We start from the raw sequence: 22,182 nt of genomic DNA on the forward strand, positions 1-22,182 counted from the left end.
ACCAGTTCTCAAGCCATTTAACCGGGGCTGGGTTTGTATTGTATAGTGCTAATTCTGCGATCAGAATGGCTGAGCTGGGACTAGAATCCAGAATCCCCTGCCCTAACCACTAAACCCGCTGGAATAAAAAATAAGCTTTTGAGGAAGTGTTGCCTAGTGGTGAGGGCAGGTCAATGGGTGTGAGGATTTCTGCAATCCAGTGCCAGGCTCAAGCACTGACTTACTATGTTGCTTTGGGAGTTGGGTGCCTAGCTCCTATTTGTGCCTTTGAAAATCTCCCCCTAAACTCTGTCCACCTATCTGTATAACAGGTACCCCACTTTACAGGGATGCTGTGAAGCCTAATTAATAAATCTTTATAGACTCACTGGTGTTCCTGAGGGATGAAAGGTGCTATCAAGCTTCAAAATACTGTTAGATGTTTTTGAAAGCACACTGGTTATAAAAATTATGTACACAGTGTTGCAATTGTCAGGTTGCTTATAAACTGTTCTCCACTGTATTACTGAAGTTTTACAGCAGGGTAATTGTGATTTTTAATTGCATAGCATAGTGTTTGATGTTTAACAGAAAGTCCCAGCTTCTGGGGACAAGGAATTCAAGGAGAATCTCAGCTTTTATTTTTATTTAAAAGCAAGATTCTGGCACTATCCTTGTGTAGAAAATCAAGGAGCTGTGACTTGAGTGCCCCCTACACGCTCAATAAAAAGAACCTGATGTTTTATTATTTTTAAAAGTCTCATGATTTTTAAGCCAACCTCATGATTTGTTGGGGCCTGATGATTTTGGAATATTGGGAGTTGGCATCACGCTGGCCTCACTCCCCACTGAAATCAACAGGTTTCATCAGTATAAAACTGGAGCAACAGAGGAGAAGCAGGCCTTGGAGGGTTAACACCTAACTTATAGAAATGGTAGCCATCAAACAATGGCCCCGTTCATTGTATAATCACATTAGCCTCACCCTTACCTGCAACCTCCCTGTGTTACTGTCCCATCCTCCTGTTCCTGAAGCCAGCAGAACATCACATGGCTGCAGCCATGCAGAATAAGTTACAGGCTCAGGGCTGTTAGCTCCTGGGGGCAGGGAGTTCATGTCAATCTGCTCTTTAGAGGGAATCCACAGCTGTGGTGGGACACAAGTTAAAAAAAAAAAATCTACCAAGGTTGAAGTCCAGTAGTTCACATACCTGACAAACAAATAAAAGCTGGTCATTGGTTCTGGCAACTGAATTGTGATGTGCAGGGGGTGGGTAAGCTGATAACACTGCAAAAACAGAGAAAAGCAAATGAAATGTGAATCAGCGGCTGACCCCTACTGGTTATGTAAATTTAATATATTGCTTTTCTCCACACAGGGACCTAGATACAAAACGCTGGCTTTTGTATTACCTAGCAGAGACCCAAACAGAGGGCAAACAGGAACAAAGAAGGCAGCTGGGGCGGGAGGGGAGAGAGAACTGCTTTTCTTTCTTATTATATACAAAGATTTCTAACACCTCTGTCTCAGGCATTCAGAATGCTGATGGCAATAGTTTACAGGAACAAACAATGAGAGAGCGCCAGGTCTGTGTGTGGTGAAGGTAAATTTGAGTCTGAAAGGAGTGCTGTACCTACCCAGGATGAGCTACTGCCAGAACCTGAGTAGTCAATTCAACGTGTCAGAGGAGAGGTAAATAGTTACTTAGCAGTTTTCACTGAGAACATGGTTGCTCAGGATTCCCTTTCCTCCACTTCCAGATGTAAACTGGCCACGGCATTATAATTAGTGGAGCTGTACAATCATTCTGTACACTTAGTCCCCTGAGATGAGAAGTACAGTCTTCCCAGTGGAACAATATAAAATATAGCAAAAGCTGTAAACCACACAGTGCTGGAGCTCCAGCAAACAACTTGACTTTCACACAGGCAAATGTCACTTTTTAAACAGTTCCCCCCACCTTGTCTCTTTTGTTTTCTAATTAGTTTAGTGCTTGTGGTTAATGCCCCAGCAAATATGCCTTAGGACTAGTGCAGAGAACCCACCTCCACTTCCTTCCCCACTGCCAAGACTGGGTGCCATTGTGACGGCAGTTTTTGGAAGTTCACAGCTACCAACTAAAAATTAGACCAGTGCCACCAACTCATTTCACACTCGCCCCTGTACAGGGCCCGAGAGCCAAGACCTCACTTTCACTAGCAGTTTAGTTTGGATTTAAACCAGCCACTGTATCCCATTACTAATCCAACACCATCCCCCTCCTTCATGTTTCACCACTTTGGCACAAGCACCATCCAGCGCCTCCACTCCTCACCAGTTTCACACGTACACATAGGGAAAGAGGAGCTGCTGAGTTCAATTGTTTTCCTTTAAGGACTGTTTGACACCTTTCATGAACAATAAGGTACTATCCTTTCAGTCTCCCCACCCCTGCCAAAAAACACTCTCACTACGGAAACCTGGGCCCGCCTGCTACCTGAACTGTAGCCTCTGCTCCTGGAAGTGAGGGAGAATCTTAGCTGTTGGGGATTAAGCCATATCACTAGTTCTCAACTCTACTTTGGCAGAGCTCCTGCCCCCTTGCAATCATTTGGTAAAAAGAGTTTTGTTTAGTTTTGCCAGAAAAGCAGCTTTTTGATTCATGAAAATGTAGACAAACCCAATAGGCGGGGCTGAAGAACCAAAAGTACACCCCATCAGAGTCAAACTCTGCACTGACTCCAGTAAGGGGGGATCCATGGTATTGCCCTCACCTCTGCAAATTCATTCTGTGGGATACATGCAGCACTGGCACAAATTTGTGTTAGGATGTAAAATTGTGTTGCACAATAGCTAGAGTGACCAGATAGCAAGGGTGAAAAATTGGGATGGCGTGGGGGGTAATTGGCACCTAGAGAACACAAAGCCCCCAATATTGGGACTGTCCCTATACAATTGGGACATCTGGTCACCTTAACCATAGCACAACACAAGAGGCTTTTAAATATAGGGTTTTTGCAATGTAAGTCACTACATTACACACATGCATGTACATGAGTGCCCTCTGCTGCTTAGACTCAACCGTACTCAAGCATGTGTTTGTAGTTAGCTGGCGGCTGACAAAGCTAAGCTAGCATTTCACACCCTGGGGGAGTGGGAGGGTTGTGTCGTGGATACAGCGCACTTGGGGTGGGCAAAGTTACGTGAACTCAGTGCTGCTCCATGAGCAGCACGTGACCATTTGACGGGTCTTGAAAATACACAAGAGCCACAAGCCAAGGAAAAGGACAAAAATTGTAAGGACACCAAGTCAAGAGGTGCAACAGGTAACAGAGGCAGAAACGAGGAAGATGAGACACTGTAAAAGAGACAGTAGAAACTGTGAATGGGGCTGCTGGGGAGCACCCATCTACCAAATGATTGCAAGAGGGCAGGAGCTCTGCCAAAGTAGAGTGGAGAACTAGTGATATGGCTTAATCCCCAACAGCTAACATTGATTCTCCTTCACTTTCAGGAGTAGAGGCTACAGTTCAGGTAGCAAGTGGGTCCAGGTTTCCTTATCGGTAGCGGGTTTTAGCAGGGGTGGGGAGACTGAAAGAATAGTACCTTATTGTTCATGAAAGGTGCCAAACAATTCTTAAAGGAAAACAATTGCCTTTAAAATCTGAGATAAACAAAAACAAAAAAACCCAATCCCATAGAGCTGGGAAGGAAGTAGGAAATATGGGATTTGCTTCCTAAGTACAGTGGGTAAGATCTTCATCACTGCGTAAATCCCATAGAAAGTCAATGGGACCAAGCTGCTTTTGAGAATGCCCTCTTCCATCCAAGTAACACACCACTCACTTATAGATTGGTAGTTCTGGAATTGGCTTTAGTGTGTCGTTGAAGTGACTGTAAGAAGCCAGTTCTTCTCTGGGTCCCACCACACTCCTCTCTTCTGACATGGCAAATTCTGTGCCTTGAGAGAGGAGTTATGATTGCTGTTCTGGCAGCAGAAGTCCAGCTCTTTTTGGAAGGCTAGGTTGACTTGGTGCAACTGCCAGAAACTTTAGAAAAAAGTGATGTTACTTGGCTCAGAACCTGGACTTACGGGGCACACACAGAACGCTAGACTAGTCTCTGCAAAACAATTACGATGTTTGTTCTTGCAGAGGAAGGCTCTCCATTCAGCACTGACCGAAGTCTCCTGGGGAGAACTATGCCCCATTTAAAAAAAACCCTTGCTATCAGTCTGCAAGCCTGATTGCCATGACCAAATCAACAGGCCCTTTCACTCACTGGGTTGAAAGGGCCAAAGGTAAGTTGGACAGGTCTAAGGAAATGTAAAAAAAATGGAAACTAACCCAAGACCCTACTGTAGTGAAACCTTTGGGAAAAAAAAACTTTCTCCAGCTCAATGATGCAGGTGGCCAGAGCTAACATATGCCTTCACTGACTGAACATACTTAGTCACCTCATCATAGGGGCCCTTGAAATTTAAATATGGTTAATTTCTGTTACACAGGTCATTTAAGGCCACTGTATTATATAGGGCCCTTTTGACACTAGTCATCACAACAGAGCCCCTCCTGGAGTGTGCAACTCAGGCCTCGCAGAGTCTTCCAGTACTTAAGTAGTTTATACATTATGTTGGAGAAGGCTGGGCATTTACACAGAGGGGCCTAGGACTTGTTGCCCCCAAATTATTAATGGGAGGGAAGCAGCATTCTTCCAGCCCTCACACTGGAAGACTAGTGTCAGAATATTTAGCATGTCTGATCAGTTAGTCCTGGATTTTGCCCTCTTACTTAGAAACCATACTGATGAGAAGCCGGGAGCATGTGATTCTTTCTCCCCAGAGACCACCCTTTTCCTAACTACAATCATAATGCGGTTTGGCAAGCTTGATATTGGAGATGACAGAGGCCTTCTACATAGGAATGCAGCCTTTACTTTCCTTCCTGATAGCCAGTGGCACGGGTCTTACACATATGCTGTTATGTGATCATCAAACAGAAAATGGAGCGTGAAAGCTCCTTGCCTTGTAAGGTCAAGGCTCCATCTGCACGAACAAACTGCTTAGGTGTAATTGACCAGGCACTGCACTACTGGGCAGTAGACTACCTTAAACCCTAGTGGTGTTAGGCAGGTGTTAACTTGATCAGGCATTGGATAGTCTAGAAAAAAACAAGCCCTTCTTAAAGTTTTGTCATCCTCACCCCTTCAATGACCAGAGCTCACATGAGCCATTGCCAGGAGATGTCATGAAGGCCAAAACTATAACGAGGTTCAAAAATAATTAGATACATTTGTGGAGGACAGGTCCAACAATGGCTATTAACCCAAATGGTCAGGCATGCGACCCTATGCTCTGAGTGTCCCTAGCCTCCGACAGTCAGAAGCTGGGAGTGGACAACAGGGGATGGATTATTTGATAATTATCCTGTTCTGTTCATTCCCTGTTGGAAGACAGGATGCTGGGCTAGAAGAATCATTGATCTGCCTCCTATGACTATTCTTTTGTTCTCAAGTTCCATCCACACATGTGGTTGGCACTGGTTTAACTAAAGGTATGATTTTAAAGTTAGTTTAAATAAATGCAACTTTGTCTGACAACTTTTAAATACACGTAAACCTGGCTAACATCAATTTATTTTATTCTGTAAATTTATAGAAACAAATACAACATAATCAGGTTTAAACGGATAAAAATGTCTACACCACCGTTTGCACCAGTTTAACAGTGCAGGTGTGTATGGCCAAGCCCAGAGGCCACCAAAGTCCTCTAACAAAACCAGGGAACGTTAGAGTGGATGTCAAGATTTTTAAAGCCATGGCTACCTGGGAAAGTGGATTTTTGTTTTTCTTCCTCCTCAGTGTAACCTAAAGTGTGAATTTAAATTGATAATTATATCAGTCAATTCATATGGACACTTGTTTGAAATTCACATTTCAAGAGCAAGTAAATACTATGCAAAGAAAAGTAACCTGTATCCAAGTCAAATTAAAAGGAAGAGCACAGACCAACTGGCTTTGACCAACGCATTTGCAATATGGATACTGGATTTTATCCACTAGAATATTTTTACCCTACAATAATTGAGAAGTCAAAAGTCAGGATAAATGGAGAGCAAGTTACATCAGTCTTCCTATTCGAGAGGTTTTGCCCCCCATTTTACAGAGAAACAATTACACACAGTATCTACAGTTTGCTAATCTTGTTATTGCTCAAACTGTACTGGGAAAAGGTATACCTGTGAACTTAAGGGGAAAACTACTGCAGAATGGCAAGGCTATTGGCTAAAGCAGATGACTAGGTGTCAGACCTATTGCTGTTTCCAGCTGTGGTAACTGGCGGCTTACTGAGTAATCTTGAGCAAGTCTCTCAACCTGTCAGTGCTTCAGTCTACCCACTTTGTAAAGTTCTTGAGATCTGTGGCTGAAACACTATGGAAGTTCAAAGTATCCTATGTATTACATTGTGCACAATTCACAAAGGGATTGATTGCTCAAAGCAACTAGCCCTGCCATCGCATTAGCTCACTCCTACAAATGCATCTCCAAAATCTACTTGCTTCTTTATAAAAGGCTATTTTTTGTTGAAATGAGCCATCCCCATCAAGTACCTTACACCCTGCTTAGGACAGCCGGATGCCCAAAGTCCCACAAATCAAACATATCACTCTTCAGACAGCTAGTAGTTTGGTCTGGAGAGAAATGCAACCAGAAGTGGAAAGCCCTGCAAAGGAAAACTATGCTGTACACCTCTACCCCAATAGAACGCTGTCCTCAGGAGCCCAAAAATCTTACCGCGTTATAGGTGAAACTGCATTATATCCAACTAGTTTTGATCCACCGGAGTGCACAGTCCCACCCCCCCCGGAGCACTGCTTTACCATGTTATATTGGGTGGTGTTATATCGGGATAGAGGCGTAGTTGTGTATGTGATATATATTCCTGGCAACAAGGCTGATGGACCATTATCTGCTAAGTGGCCATTCTTCAGCAAGGAAAGGGACAAGGACAAACACCCCCATCTTAGCAAAGAAACAGTATGAAGCTTCCTTTCTTTACTAGACTACCTGTCACTTTGCTCCCACCTGGAAATACTTCCCAAAGGGGTGTGGGGAGCAGGACTATAAAAAAAAGGAGCAGATACCCCTTCTCTCTCCCCGATCTGTCTCTGGTATTGCACCTAAGACAACAAAAAAAACTCCAGCCATCAGAGTGGGGGGAGGTGGAGATCCTGACCTGAAAGCTTGGTCGCTAATCTGCTGGAGCAGGTGGTGAGAAAGTTTGCTTCGCAACTAAGATAGTTTAAGCAGATACTAGTAAGAGTTTTACCTTTTTCTCTTCAGGCATAAAAGACAGAAATGATCACACATACTTACTGAATTTCTTTGTAGTACTCTATCTAATCCAGTGTGTTTAAGTTGTAGAGTCTGGATAACTGTTTAAGGTAATAAGCTGGTATATTTCCTCTAGGGAATAAGGGACTTAATATATTTGTACTGTCGAGAAGAGGGCTGGACAGTACAGGACATACATTTCTGGGGAAAGATCTGCAACTGGGAATGTGTTATATCTGCAGCATAACCAAGGTGGGTGAGAATCAGGGTGTAGCTGGCAGGCTGCAGTTACACACAGACACTAGGGTGTGGTTTGCATGCTGGAAGGTTGTTTGCGGAGCAGCCCACCTGGGCCTAAGGAAAGCAAGGCATTGTAAGGCACTTAAGATTGCCAGGCACAGGTGACATAGCCCCTCACTGGTCTGGATTGTGCTCTGGTATGTCAGTTTCCTTTTCACAAACAAGGAAAGAAAAACAAAATAATCCATTTAAACCCTATTGTGTGATCGCTTCCCCTGTACCGAATGTCATTCAAACTCTTTATAGATGTATTCATCTTTAGCTAATTGAGCCTATGGACATCATTATCTCACCTATTCATGTTCTTTGTTACTTGCACCAACAACAGAATTAGTCTGCTTTCCATGAAGTGTTAATGACTATACTAGTCTTCAAAGCCATACAAGTGTGACTAAATGGTTGTCCTCCTTCCCAGCACAGCGCGTTCCAACTTCTAAAAATTCTTATGTCCTTACACCCTGTTCATGACTCCACTTCAAACTGTCATTCCCACAGTTAACTGGATTTTCAAGTGTGACAGCTTTGCACTGTATTTCCATCTATACAGATATGGCTTCTTGGCAGTCAGGGGAATTCTTCACGCTATGTATTCATCCCCTATTTTCTCTTTTTGCTATCATCCCACTTTTGCATCTTGATTTTAGATTTTATTGCTGTAACATGACTGGCTATTGTTTCGCTGATTACATTTCTATTCCATCAATAAGACACCCAGGTGATTATTACAAGCATGGCTGCCTTTTTGAAGACCTGCCAGAACACTTAAAACAAGTTCTCTCCTTGGCCAATTTTTAACGAATTTTTTAGATGACATTCTGAGACCCCAATAAACTGTTTCAAAATCTATAGTACCACATGGACACCCAAGCACAGATAGATCTTTATTGCCTTAACGCTGATTTTCAAAAATGAGCATTGGGTATTTAATATGTAGTAGCTTTATGTCTTTATATGTACAACATTACAACTGCATATTAGTATTAAATGAACATAGTGATACTTTGATAACTCAGTGTATTTATAAAATGATTTTTTTTTTTTTTTTATCAAAATACACTTTTCACTAGGATAATAAATAAAATCCAGCCAAACCCACCTACACAAAGTTAAAATTAACTCTGGTAGATTTCAGTGTGGTACATCGTTCTTTAACTACCACATTCGCCCCTTTTATCCCATCACTGATGCTCATCTTCTGGGCTAAGGAAACACTTATTTTCCCCCACTGTGGTGAGATTTCTCATTCCACATCATCTTCAGCCAAGCATTGTGCATTTACAATTCTCTGTAAAAAAACAAACAAACACACACTTAATAATTATAAAACTGTCACTAAGAAGTTTGATGACTGAACATACATAAACAATAAAAAGCTTGGCATACATTTGACAGGGAGTTTTGGAGGTTATAACTGGAAAATCAAAGTATTGTGCAATATCTGACTAAGTCAATGTCATATTAGTGATGCAGTAATCACTTGTGTGTACTGTCACTGTTCTCTAATGAAACAGTGACTGCTGTTCCTGATCATTGAGACCGTCTGTATTTCCCATGTTTATGTCACCTTTCATCCCCAACTGCTTTAGGAATTACATACATACAGCACTGACATGCAGTCACACGTGGGCTGGAAGGTGGCAACCAACTAACACCTACACCATCGCACAACACTAGGAGAAGGAGAGCTAGTCATCAAGGATACGCAGCCAAACCCTTACTCTTTCAAGGGAGCGACATGTGATTTTTAGCATCCACCTAGGGCAGACAGGACTCTGTTCTTAACACATTATCCAAAAGAACCCACATGGTTCTCAATCTAAAAAGGATATTTTGAAACTAGAGCTACAAGGAGTTTTAGCTATTTAGCCATCCAAGATAGAATCACAGAATATCAGGGTTGGAAGGGACCTCAGGAGGTCATCTAGTCCAACGCCCTGCTCAAAGCAGGACGAATCCCCAGACAGGTTTTTACCCCAGTTCCCTAAGTGGCCCCCTCAAGGACTGAACTCACAACCCTGGGTTTGGCAGGCCAATGCTCAACCCACTAAGCTATCCCTCCCCCGCAAGACAAGAATACAAGAAGTTCAGTTCATATACCAATCACCTTCTAAGTCTGAGAGGACAGTTTGTTTTCAGTTATATAAACTGAAAAACAAAAGGTTAAAATTCTTGATCATGACACCTTCTTTTATGGCCTTCAGGCCTGATGTTCACGTTGTAGTTCAGCTCATACAGACTGTGCATTATAGAAATATGCACTGAGTTTAATTTCTGAGTATTTCCCTTATTAATCTGTATTTTTCAGAGACTTAAACATGTAGAATCAAAATTCCCTTCAGGATTAAACTTGAAATGCCAGGTTCTATACTTGTTCTATACTACTCATAGCTATTCAAAGTGCAATGTTTAAAATTTATACAGAACTTACGATTTGTGTGAGTTTTGCAGAACTTACAATGAGCAATGTCCACAACTCAGTACTGCTCTGACTTGCAAGTTATTTAAATAAGTATGAGCTATTGCAGAGAGCAGCAATATCCTTCTAATACGATAAGCAAATATTTCCATTTTTCTGACAACCACAGGACAGTTATGTCACGTGATAAAATATTCAGATGTATTTTCAGCACTGTATTATTAATGGTGTATGTGTATTAAAGATGACCAGCAAGTGTTCTAGAAAACATTTTAATGTTTAAGAACAGGTCTTCAAAAGACAACTGTCAACTTCAGTTCCAGAGTGATGCACCCAGAATGCATAATTCTGCAAGGACGTGCAGAGATGACCTAGAAAGACTAACACTAGTAGTGGCTTCCATTACTTTGATGTGGTGTAGAAATTTCTCTCTCTCATTTTATATTACCTAGAATATACAATTTAAAACCACATCACAATAAAAGCACCCACTGCTTATCTACTACATTTACCTCCCGCCCCATAGGTATCTGGTAAGAGATGATTTGTTTAAAGGTATTAGAACTGGAGTGGATTCTACAGATTCAGAGTTGCTGACACACAAAGAAAAGGGGATTCAGTAGGTAACTACAGAGTTAACTTTTCCATTTCAACTTTGCAATTAATTTTTAATCTATGAACACACGGTACTTTTTTCATATTCATTTTGAAAGCATCAGTGGAAAGGCACATTTATCCTCCAAATGATGAATTTTTGTCTTCCTAGTAGAACCAGGAAAATATCCACCCTCCATAAAGACCAGATAACCTTGGTGAAGAGTAGTTCCATTATTTCCAATCCCCAAAAACGGGGAGGGTATGGGGGAGAGGAGGAAGAGAGAAAGAGAGAGAGAGAGAGAAGCTTTACATACCTGGCTAATTGTTGGGAGCTTAGTCAGAAGCATCTGGAACACTGGTGGCGGAAGAGTCTGCTGTAGGACTTGTAATAACTGCTGTGGCTGTCCACACACAGCAATGGCATTTGTCAAGTGGTCCACACCCTTCTCATAGTCACCTATGAGACATAAGGTTTCACTTCAAATTTTGCCTTTGGTGAATTGTGTTACATTGTTTGACTTAAGCTACCTCACTACATCTACAAAGTAGACTGCAAATGTTAAACCCCTCATAACCATGCTGTATTTTTTTAACTAAAAACTGTCTCTATTCAGTCAGATAAAGTAACCTTAAATTTTCATTTCTGATGGCTAATTTCTTTAAAAGTTTAACTCCACTAATTTCTGCTAACCTAAAATATCATCCAACTGTGATTCCTAAGTCTAACTACATATATAATAAATACAGAAAGAAATTTGTTAAGAATTTTCACTACAGTTTTTAGACATACCTATCATTTCACTACCTCCATTAAGTGAAAGGAGTTTGTCTCAGAGGGGGTTCACATCCTAATGATACTATCCCAGAGGAAGCTTCGCTTATTGATGCAAAGAGGAATTGAACTGCTACATTTCCCACAAGGAAGCACTGAAAATCAGTTTCAGGATTACTGTATTTTAAAGTAACATTTTGTCTGATGTAAATTGAAAAATATGCAACTTTTAAAAGTAACAATTTGAAAACTGGTGTCTAAAGGGAAGCAGAGTCTTCCATTGTTATGCATCAAAATGGTAGCCTCTTATGTGATAATTATTTGTTTTATATTACATTAGGTGAGAAGTTTAGTGATTGTTTATTTGAAATATTCAGTACTGTGTGGGAAAGTGTTTATTGCCCATATTTTTCATTTCTTCCCAAAGAAAAGACTGCAAGTCTAGTTTAACTTGTACATTGCTGCAGGATAGATGAGAGAAGTGTCAAGAGAACTGCAAGAGAAATTACAAAAGGTGACAATAGCAGAGAATATTAAAATGGCACTTTGACCTACATCTGTAAAAACAATCTTTGCATAGCTTAAAAACATGGCATATTAAAGCTCTGCAAAACATTTTGTTAATGCTTCTATGTCAGGCTACAACACTCTTCCCCCTGCCAGACTGGAGAAGAATTCCTTTTATAGCTTCCCATCTTAGAGACTTTTGCAACAACCACCTTGTGCTAGTAATTCCTCGCCAAGCTGTATCTCTTCAAGGAAGAACTTCTGTACAGCTTCAGCATCTTTTAAATCAGGTAACTGTAAAACAACAACAACAAAAAATTGGCAAGGTCTCAAAAAGCATCAAATACATGAACCACAAAAGAGCTGCAACTTAAAGCAAAACTGAATAGCTACACATTTGTTGAGGAAAACTGCAAAAAGGGGGTTTAAAAAGCAGTATCTTAGAATAGCCTGCTAAGTTAGAGATTTAGATGAATGTTTCTAAAGATCAGGCATAAATGACTTCAGTACATCATTGCATTTACCACTCTTTGCGATGGTGTTTTTTAAACTTTTATATACAAATAATTTAAAGGAAACTTCTGGGTTTAAAAAAAAAAGTTTAAATTCTAAGATGCTTTGTAACAGATACACTCAATGTTTAAGTAAGTCTAACAATGTTTCTCATTTTGGGCAAGACAAACTATTTTCCACAGTGCTCATTAGGGGACTCACTAACAGTAAGTAAAGATGTTATCAAATCCAAAGCTTCAGCTAGAAACTTAACACGTCAGGTATTCAGAATGCATCTCAGCGGGTAATCTTAAAACCCTACAAATTCCTAAACAGATAATCTTCTGAGGAGCTAAGCACCCTCAGTTCACACTGAGCTCAGAGAACTGGAAGAGCACAATACCTCCCAGTATTGGCCCCTCATTTCTTACACACAAGAGAACACAACCCCCCAGACGGTTATTTATGGAATCCAAAAAAACCCAGTGCATATTGCAAGAGGATTGTTAGCATTGGAAGCAAGGACACAGCACCCTTTGAACAGATCCTGCTTACAATTAATCCTAGTATAAACACCACATTTTTCAAAATAGGACTACAGAAATGAACACAGTATTACCTTGGAAAGCCCTGCTCTCTCTTTGGCAAGCTTCTGTTTCTTCCTTCCTGTGGATAAAAATATCCTGGGTTTAATTTTTAATTATAAAATAATCTTCTGTTTTTATTTCAAAACAGTGAATGGTCCAAAGTTATTTTCAAAATAAGGAACTGATCATTACATGTACTAAACACTTATGGATAAAGGCTGAAGGATGCAACCCAGGCCCACAGCAGAATATCAATGAACCCACTACACAGGTGGCAACTGAAAAATTCTTTAGCAAAGGATGAATTATATCCTGTGCAGTTCTCTCTTTTTGGAGACAATATGTTTTAACGACCATCCATCCCCCACCCCAATCAGAGGCATTAAGGCAGAGGTGGGCAAACTACAGCCTGTGGGACTGTCCTGCCCGGTCCCTGAGCTCCTGGCCCGAGATGCAAGTCCCCAGCTTCAGCTCGCTTGGCCACTGGCGCAATGCTCTGGGCGGCGGGGCTGTGAACTCCCGGGACAGTGCAGCTGCAGAGCCCTGCCTGACCTGGTGCTCTGTGCTGCATGGCCCGGCTCCAGGCAGGCGGCGCGGATGTAGCGCTGCCAGCCACCGGTGCTCCAGGCAGCATTGTACCGGGGGGGGNTTATTCATACTGAAATAACACATATGGAGCTCCAGTTGTGGACTAAGAGCCCACTGTGCTAGGTGCTGCACAAACACACAACAAAACGCTGGTCCCTGGTCAGAGATCTCTCGGGGGGGGGGGGGGGAGGAGGTTGGTATGTAATTTTCTAGATATTGTTTTTTAAAAAGGGGGGGGGAGGAGGTTGGTTGGGGTTGGATAGAGGGCAGGGGAATCTGGGGTAGTGGTCAGGGGTGTGGATAGGGGTTGGGAGAGGAACAAGGGGTTGAATGGGGACAGGAGTCCTGGGGGGGGGTCAGACAAGAAAGAGGGAGGGTTAGACGGGGCGGCAGGGGACAGGGAGAAGGGGTGGTTGGATGGGGCAGGGGTTCCAGGGGAGCCATCAGGAATGAGGGGAGGGGTTGGATGGGCCAGTGGGGATCAGGAGCAAGGGTGTGTGGATGTGGCAGGGGTCCCAGAGGGGTTGTCAGGGAACGGGGGCACGACCCCCTCCCCTAACTGGCCCTCCATACAAATTTACAAAACCCAGTGCAGCCCTCAGGCCAAAAAGTTTGCCTACCTCTGCATTAAGGAAAGCCCTGGGCATACAGTCTCAGGAAGAATGGATTCTTCTCCCACTGACTGTACTATGTACTACAGAAACTGTACTGTTGGTTAGTCCTGCTCCGTGCATGCCTGGCCAAAGAAGAGAGAAGCGAGCAAAGAATGAGTAGTACAGGATTCCTTTACATAAGTCTTCGCCTTCATGAGCAGCTGAAAAGTTTGGTCTTCAAATCAAGCCAACCTAACATTGAGTCAAGTTACTTCAATGAACAGCTATTTACATATCCTTTGGGGCATTCTGCATCTCAGGCAGCTTAAGGACTGAAGAGGGCCCACTGGAGAAACATGACTAGCCACAAGCCCTCTCTAATAGATATGAGTTAAGGTTGGCACCTGGTAAAGTGAGCAGAAGACAACAAAATCCCAAAATAATGTTAAAGTGAACAGAGTCTGAGCAAATACAAAACTGTTGGGAAAGAAATGACATTTACAGGATTATCAGGTAGCATAGGAATACAGAAGTTGATTTAGGGCTTGTCTGCACTAGGAAACTGTAGCATTATACCAGTATGGCATAGACAGTTCAAAATATCACAACTCCTGTTGTGGTCAATGCAGTTAGGGGTATACATGTGCTTTATGCTAGTACAGCTATTCCTCTATGGGAAGAGAAATAACTGTCATTGTGTTCCCACCCTTAACTGAAACAGTTACGCTGAAAAAAGTTTTTACAAGTGGAGACCATAATAAGTGTATTAGATCACTGGACAGTGAACAATTAGGGTTTGACAAAAATTGCTGAACATATGGTCCATTACAATACACATAAGCAATTGCCCTAATGGCAAAATGGATGTTTGGAATAGGAAATGGTCCACACTATGAAAACATCTGCAAATCCCTGCACCAGTTGACAATTTAATGTAAGAAAAACAGGGGATGTACAATCAACACTGTTTATGGAAGACATTTATAAATTTCAACTTCTATCAAAATGACACCTGCAGTATTATCCTGATCCCTAAATTTCCATAACACATTTTAGACTACTATGCAATATTGCAGATGGAGAAATACAAGAAGAAAATATATTTGCAATATTAAACTGCAGTGCAGTATAAAGAACATTTTGTCTCTAAATCTACCACTCAAAACAATTTATGCTTGAGAAATTAGTGTTCTCTCTCAGTTAAACCCCAGTTTCCTTGTTTTGCATATGCAAGTTTAAGTAGTGTTTGCTTTAAATCAAGTCTCAGGCTATTTTAAAAGACAAATTTAAAAGGATCAAGAAAAACACTTAACATGTCCCTACCCTCCATGAGAACACAGAATTCATGCCGAATGCAGCAGCTAAAGTGCATTCAGCATGAGTACAGCAGCTACTACAAAACAACTATTTCCAGGGCTAATCACTTCGTAAATTCAGCATTCAGAGATCTGCTCTTAAGGGAAAAAACTTTGCTTTTAGAATCTCCTGTCAGAACAGGAACAGACACTGAAAAATGAAGATGTTTCATGATTAATCATAAGTAGGGGAGATGCATTTTAATCTAAGCCTGGAGAAGAACAGTCTTTAAAAAAGGAGTACAGAGAAGATGCAAAAGGTAACTCTAGGTTATTGTCTGATTATGCCATTTTAAAAATAAGACTACATTTTGAGCCTATTCTTGGGATGCAGATATTTTCCAGTACTTACTGCTCTAAATTATACTACACAAGTAGTCCTCATTGGAACCTAGAACTGTTCAGGTCAGTTCCAAAAGTTAATGTCATCATTTCTTCTAAAAGGTTTTGCTTCAAGTTGATAAAAAAAAAAAAGAGAGCAAGCATCATCTAACCAAACAAATGTTTTTAAATACATTACACACACCCTTGGAGAGGCACTTTGAAGCATCTGACAGTTTCATAACCACAACCCAGAATGCTTACAGATCTACAGCATAAATTCACTGGTTGCAACAACTGTAGAGAACGCTAACAAATGCTTCTAGAGAATATTTGTGAATTCCTTCCACACCTGTTTGCAGCAGCAAGCTTAAAATATTCTTGGAACAGCAGACAGCAGTATGGCTTCAGCTGTGACAGCAAGGAGCAAAGTAATTAGAAAATTAGGCTTTGGAAAAAACTAAGAACTCTCTCATGCAAACCTAAATAGAAATGAAAGTTTCCATCCATTCTAAAAGGCCAAAATGGTATTTTTTAGTATATGAAGTTAAGGTTTATAAGAGGGCTTTGGGTCAACATAGAAACCCAAATGCTCATCTTGATTGTCTACTTCTGTACAGAGACAAGGTGAGGGAGGACCAACTTCTACTGGCAAGAAAGACAAGCTTTACATAGGTAATCTTCAGGTGTGGGAAATGTACTCAGAGTCACAGCTAAATACAAGGTAGAATAGATTATATAGCATAACTAGTCAAAATGTTTCAAGGCACCATTCAAGGCCACTTAGCTGTGAGACTCTGAGTACATTTACCAGACCTGAAAGCTTGTGTCTCTCATCAACAGACACTGATCTAATAAAAGACATTACCTCACCCACCTTGTCTCTCCAATATCCAGGGACCAACGAGACTACACAACATTGTATACTTTCATATACAACTGTTGTTTTGTAATCAGCATTTGTGACCCAAGGACTTCTGGGTGCCAACTGCCAAAGGGCACAGGGGTATGCAGATCCTTGGATTCACAAAAAAACACCACCACTTATGTAAGGATTCTAATGAAAGCCTGTGTCACATCAGTTATCACAATGCGTGAAAAATGTATATATGCTGAAAATTATCTTCTTGTAGTTAAAGACAGGTCATTAAAAGGCAGCATACCTTGAGGCAAACTTCTACAGACAGGAGGTCGGAGACATTTATCTTCCTGGTGGACCATTTTGTATATTACAATAGAAGATACAAAAGAGGCAGCATACAGCCTCAAATGATAAAGAAGAGCTTAGACTTCAGAAGGAAATTGACAGGAAGAGCTAAACAGCAGGGGACTTGGGGGGATGGGATGGGACTATTTTCAAGTGAATATCAAAAGGTCTGGTATATCTGGAGGTCCAGAGACATACTGGCATTCCTGGCTGCAAACACTGGGAAAAGGACTTGGGGTGAGCTATCCTATAAGAAACAGATGGTCTTGTGAATTAAATTTAGGCTCTAGAAAGCATGTTATGATTTTGTTTTATATGTAACCATTTGTTTTCAACATTCTTTCTTACTATCATTTGAATATCTTCTTTGACAATTCATTTATTCTGGTTTTCCCTATAAACATATCTAAGTGCTATGTTAAGTGGAGCGGTGAATCTTGTTAGCTGATGTGTAATATTCCTTTTGGAGAATTAGGCTATATCCACACTATGCACCTTTTAGCGACACAGCTGTGCTGCTAAAAGGTGAGAAGTGTAGCTGCTATTTGTCAGTGGTTTTCATCAGCAAAACTTTTGTCCTTTGGGGTGCATGTGTGGTTTTTTTCACGCCGCTGAATGACAAAAGTTTCTTCGTTCAGGTTCCAGTGTAGACAATGCCTTGAGAGTTCTGAGAGTGTTCAGGGGAACAGGATTTGGACACTTTAGGGATGCTTGGAGGTTGGTGTGTGCCTATTGTTATCCTGTACAGAGAGAGCAAGGCATGTTTGCATTTTCAGAGGCTGGTGGAATTGGGGAGCTGATCCACAGCAGGCACACCACAAGACTTCCACACACTAAGGACAGGTGGTACCAAGGTACACCACAGCATCCAAGAACCAATTCCTAAAATATAGCTTCAGGGACTAATGCTCTGAATGCTCACAGCATAAAATTAGTGAAGTAACTCTGAAAATGAAAGCACAGACAACATTTCTATGCCAACCAATACTTGGGACAAGAAACACTGAAGTCAAGTAAACACCAAATATATCTATATTATAGTCTCACTTCAGTAACTGAAACAGAGAATAGATCTGACACTGCAGCTTCCATCAGAAATTAATCTAAGCAAGATCAAGAGACTATCACTTTCAAACACTGCACAAGAGTTTAGTTTGTCAGTCACTTTCAGGATCCACAGGCAGTAATGTATTTTTTTAATGCTTGGAACATGAATCTGGCCTATTTATTTTTGCTGTGATCTTTGATTCCCAGATATCTTCTGTTTTCTGGCATGTATTTAGGAAACTATAACAGTATAGTCTTGGTGCCCTGTCCCCCTCACCACTCAGTATTAGACTATTCATTGCCATGTATATCCTATGATAGACAATCCACTCTGTGTGCTGCTTCCAAACAGATACTAGAGATTGATGAAATGTATCATGGAAACCTAAAAAAGTTATATTTGTTATATTTGGATTGTATTAATTGTTCAGATCTAATGCCTAAGTTGTGTCTATTGTCTACATGAAGTAGTCATGAAATTTTCCTTCTGTTTCTTTACTACTAGTGCAGATCCACATAGTGGGAGCACCAATGCAGACCAGCTACTGCATTTTGACCACTACATTGTCCAACTCTTCTCAGAGCAGGCCTACTTAACAGTGGTAAAGACACCACTGACCTGTCTACACTAACATACACTGTTACTAGCACCTGTTGAGCTTCCCTAGTACTTGAGAAACAGTGGAAGTCACAATGGAGAATTTCAGAAAAACCTCAGTATCAATAAGGCCTTACAGTCAAGAGCCAGTCACATCAACACATGCAAAAAAACAGAAGAGGTTCTGTAGTCTGATGCATGTCACATGACATTGAAATTGAAAATATAGATGGGTCAAATGCAATGGAATCTACCAGTCTTTTTACACAGGATTAATAATTTAGACTTATGTAGACAAGTTTCATTAGAGGATCTCAAGGAACTTTAAGGCAGCTGACCTAATAAAACAAACAATCTCTATGATGAGTTTAAATGTGTCTTGAAAGCTGCATTAGAGACTCTTGTCAAACCACTATCAGCTTCATTACTTGAGCATCCAGCTGGCATTTTTAGTAGTCAAATCAAAGGGAAGAAATATTCCTATTGGACCTGGAGTGAAAGGCTCATTCAACACAGAAAGATTAAAAAAAAAAAAAAAAAGACTAAGGCTACCGCATGAAACTCTACATTTTTAATAATATCAAGTAAATATCCAGTTTTCAAGATTTCAGTCAATGGTAGATTGGAACTAACAACAGATCTACCATATAAACTTACATTGGCATAACTGAAAAATCCACAATCCTGAGTGACGCAGTTATACTGACCTAACCCCTGGCGTAGACAGCAGAGGGAGAAGCTCTCCCTTCGGCCTAGTAGTGTCACCAGTGAAGCACTACAGCAGTGTTTTCAGTGTAGACCTGCCCTTAGTAATAACAAAATGATGGCAGATGGGATAATCAGGCTCAAACTCTCTCATCAGTGATATAATAGCTATCTGACATTTGGATTATAAACAAATTTATATAACATCTCAGTACATCAGAAATATGACCATACATAGAAGTATACTTAGAAATAGACCAAGTTATTTTAGAAGTAAACAGTAAACTTAAACACCCAGAAAGAACTCATTGTTATAAAATTAGATTGTACTCATGTCTTTTATTCCCAATTTTCAAAGCCAGATGTGCAAAAGTGCACTATTGTAGCAATATTACAGGTGATCGTTGCACAGAGAAACCAAGTTACCTGCCCATACATTGTATAGATACAGCTTAATACATGCTGTTTATCTGGCTTGTTGTCTGTGAAAGCTTGTCTATGAAATCAAGGAAAGCATACTTTTGCCGTAAATTAGTGTTTTATAAGTTACATGTGACAATCCAGTCAGGGCTACTTATTGATTATTACAGTCCATATATAAGAGTGTTAAATCTTTAAGGATACTTTAGAATCCAAGATTTAGGTTGTTGACAGAAGAAGGTAAAGTATACCTATTTTTAGAATAGCAAGCTATGGATGTACTCCTTTTTGGCAAAAAATTCTCTTCAGCTTAGCAATTCCATATACTCAAGATTCTGTACAGGGATTCTCTGCCTCTCGACTGGCACATAAAGGTATCAGCTCTGAGGAGTGGTTTATAAGTAACGTCCAGAACTCAAATTTACAGAAAACTACAATCTGTCCTTTAAAAACATAACTCAATTACATTAGAGCATTTGATCTACTGTTGAAGATGTGAAATAACAAAGAGCCACAAGAAATTAGCTCCACATTTTGGATAGATCTTCAATTTTTTCTTGCATTCGTTCTTATTCTGGAAGCTATGGCAATAAAGCTACCAGAGGGGTTTGAGAATGCAGTAGGTAACAGCAAAAGGAGCAAGCGCAGAGCCCTTGGGTGTTGCTACTTTCCTCACTCAATTCTTAGCAATTTCTCCAATCAAATTGTATGGTTTTATCTCCTTATCTCACAAAAGCATTGAAACTGCAGCCAGATAATGCAATATGAAATATTACAGACACTCAGCCAAATTTGAAGAAAAGGAGATGCTATGTCAAAGGCAAGATTCCAGTTCAAGGATTTAAACGTATTTAACAAATAACTTATGCAAACCACAGAAATATAGTTACATAAAAATAGATTCTCTGGTGCTATAAAAAAATAACCATTCAGATCCAGCTAAACTTAGATAAAAGGATAAAGAAACTCCCCATCTCTTTCCCACAAATCACTGTGCACCTCAGGCGAACACACAAGTAACCATGGGCAAAGGCAAGTGCCCCAGCCTATTCTTCTTGGTCCTCTCCTATGAATGAGACACCCCTACACCGGTTCTGCATCTGAAGACTTCCCACTCCTTACATTTTACGAGTTGCTTGGCCTACTTTGCTGTGCACATCTAGTAACCAAAGAAACAGGATCCCACGCAGGGAGGCCTCAAGGAAAGTGGGGTGGATGGAGGAAAGACAATCAATCTGGGACAAGACGCCGCTCCCCACCCTCTCCAGCAATTTATTGCGCGCAGGACCTTCAGACAGCCTAGAACGCGTTCTGGGCCGATCGATCAACTCACACGTGCTGGGGGGAGAGTCAGCTTCCATGGGGGTGGGAAGAGGCCGCAGAGAGGGCCCGCTATAATGCATCAGAGCCCAGTTAGGGCCGTGGGGTGGAAACAGAGGCAGAGAGGGAGCCCTGCAGTGCGGGATGGGGGCGGAGCAGAGACTCCATGGGGGGAGGAACCGACAGGAAAAACCACGTGTGTGTGTGTGTCCGTGTCCCCCTCCCGCGGGAACCCCAGCAGGCGCATGGGGCGGACTCGCCAGCGCGAAGACGGCCTGAGGCCGGTTAGGAGGGCGCGCGCGAGACCTCGCGGGGGACGGGTGGCGGATCCCGGACACTCACGCTCCCGAAGCCGGTTCTTGAAATTGGGGTCGCTCCGTCTCTTGCGGTCGAAGTAAATGCAGTAGCCGATGAAGAGGGCCCCGCAGAGGCCCGCGGCGATGGCGCTGGTTTTACCCACCATCATCCTGGCTGGCACCGAGGGAAGGGCCCCGCTGCGCCAACCCCCGAAGCCCGGCTCTGCTCTGCCTACGCGGCACAGCGCGCCACCCAGCCACCACCTTGGAGCGGGCGAAGAGAGACAAGGCCCTCGCTTCCGGGTGTAACGTCATCGATCCGCGCCAGGGATAGCTGTCTCTCTACGTGCCTGAACGAAACACTCTGACGGCGCATGCGTGAGGAGCTCGCTCCGGTTTTTACCGCGGGGCTTGACCGCAACCTGTGACGGCGTTCGTCCCTCTGCGCATGTGCCAATGATGGCGTTCCGTCCTTGCACCGGCGCGAGGCGCGCGTGCTGGAGCCTAGGTTCGGTCTGGGCTGGGGGAAGGTGTTCGCGCACGTGCCCAGGCTGCTGCTTCAGCTCAGAGCGGCCCGGCCAGGGACCCCCGGTGCGGGACAGCTGCAGCCCTGAGCTTCCCGGCTGTGGGCAGGGCTCCCCGTCCCCGGTCACCGCGCTACGGGGCGTTTCACAGCGAGGAGCGGGAGCGGCGCCTGTCCCCGTGTAATCACCCCGCGTTCCCCCCCGCTCCGGCAGGGCTGAGCAGCCCACCGTGCGCCTCGGCCACTC

At 42.2% G+C, this 22,182-nt stretch overlaps 1 protein-coding gene and 1 non-coding gene across 2 annotated transcripts; both read right to left on the reverse strand.

Annotated features, from left to right (window-relative positions):
* Positions 1-8,459: 8,459 nt before the first annotated feature.
* Positions 8,460-21,699, reverse strand: TOMM20 (translocase of outer mitochondrial membrane 20). Its single transcript, XM_032798191.2, has 5 exons — positions 21,459-21,699; positions 12,995-13,041; positions 12,096-12,177; positions 10,919-11,061; positions 8,460-8,876 (listed from the first exon to the last, which is right to left on the reverse strand). The coding sequence occupies exons 1-5, from the start codon at positions 21,580-21,582 to the stop codon at positions 8,832-8,834; spliced, it is 441 nt and encodes a 146-aa protein (XP_032654082.1). The 5' UTR covers positions 21,583-21,699; the 3' UTR covers positions 8,460-8,831.
* LOC116835380 (small nucleolar RNA SNORA14) lies at positions 20,279-20,416 on the reverse strand. The gene has a single exon (XR_004376176.1). It is a non-coding gene; the product is annotated as a small nucleolar RNA SNORA14 (small nucleolar RNA).
* Positions 21,700-22,182: the final 483 nt, after the last annotated feature.

This window comes from Chelonoidis abingdonii, chromosome 3 (assembly GCF_003597395.2).
Source record: "Chelonoidis abingdonii isolate Lonesome George chromosome 3, CheloAbing_2.0, whole genome shotgun sequence".
NCBI classification, from domain to species: Eukaryota; Metazoa; Chordata; order Testudines; family Testudinidae; genus Chelonoidis; species Chelonoidis abingdonii.

Bases quoted from the DNA above. Each gene is read 5' to 3' on its own strand.
- TOMM20 (XM_032798191.2), bottom strand. From the start codon at position 21,582: ATGATGGTGGGTAAAACCAGCGCCATCGCCGCGGGCCTCTGCGGGGCC. The intron at 12,178-12,994 runs GTAATACTGTGT...GTTGTTTTACAG, and splicing joins AGAGAGCAGGGCTTTCCAAG to TTACCTGATTTAAAAGATGC. The intron at 11,062-12,095 runs GTGGTTGTTGCA...TATGTCTCATAG, and splicing joins CGAGGAATTACTAGCACAAG to GTGACTATGAGAAGGGTGTG.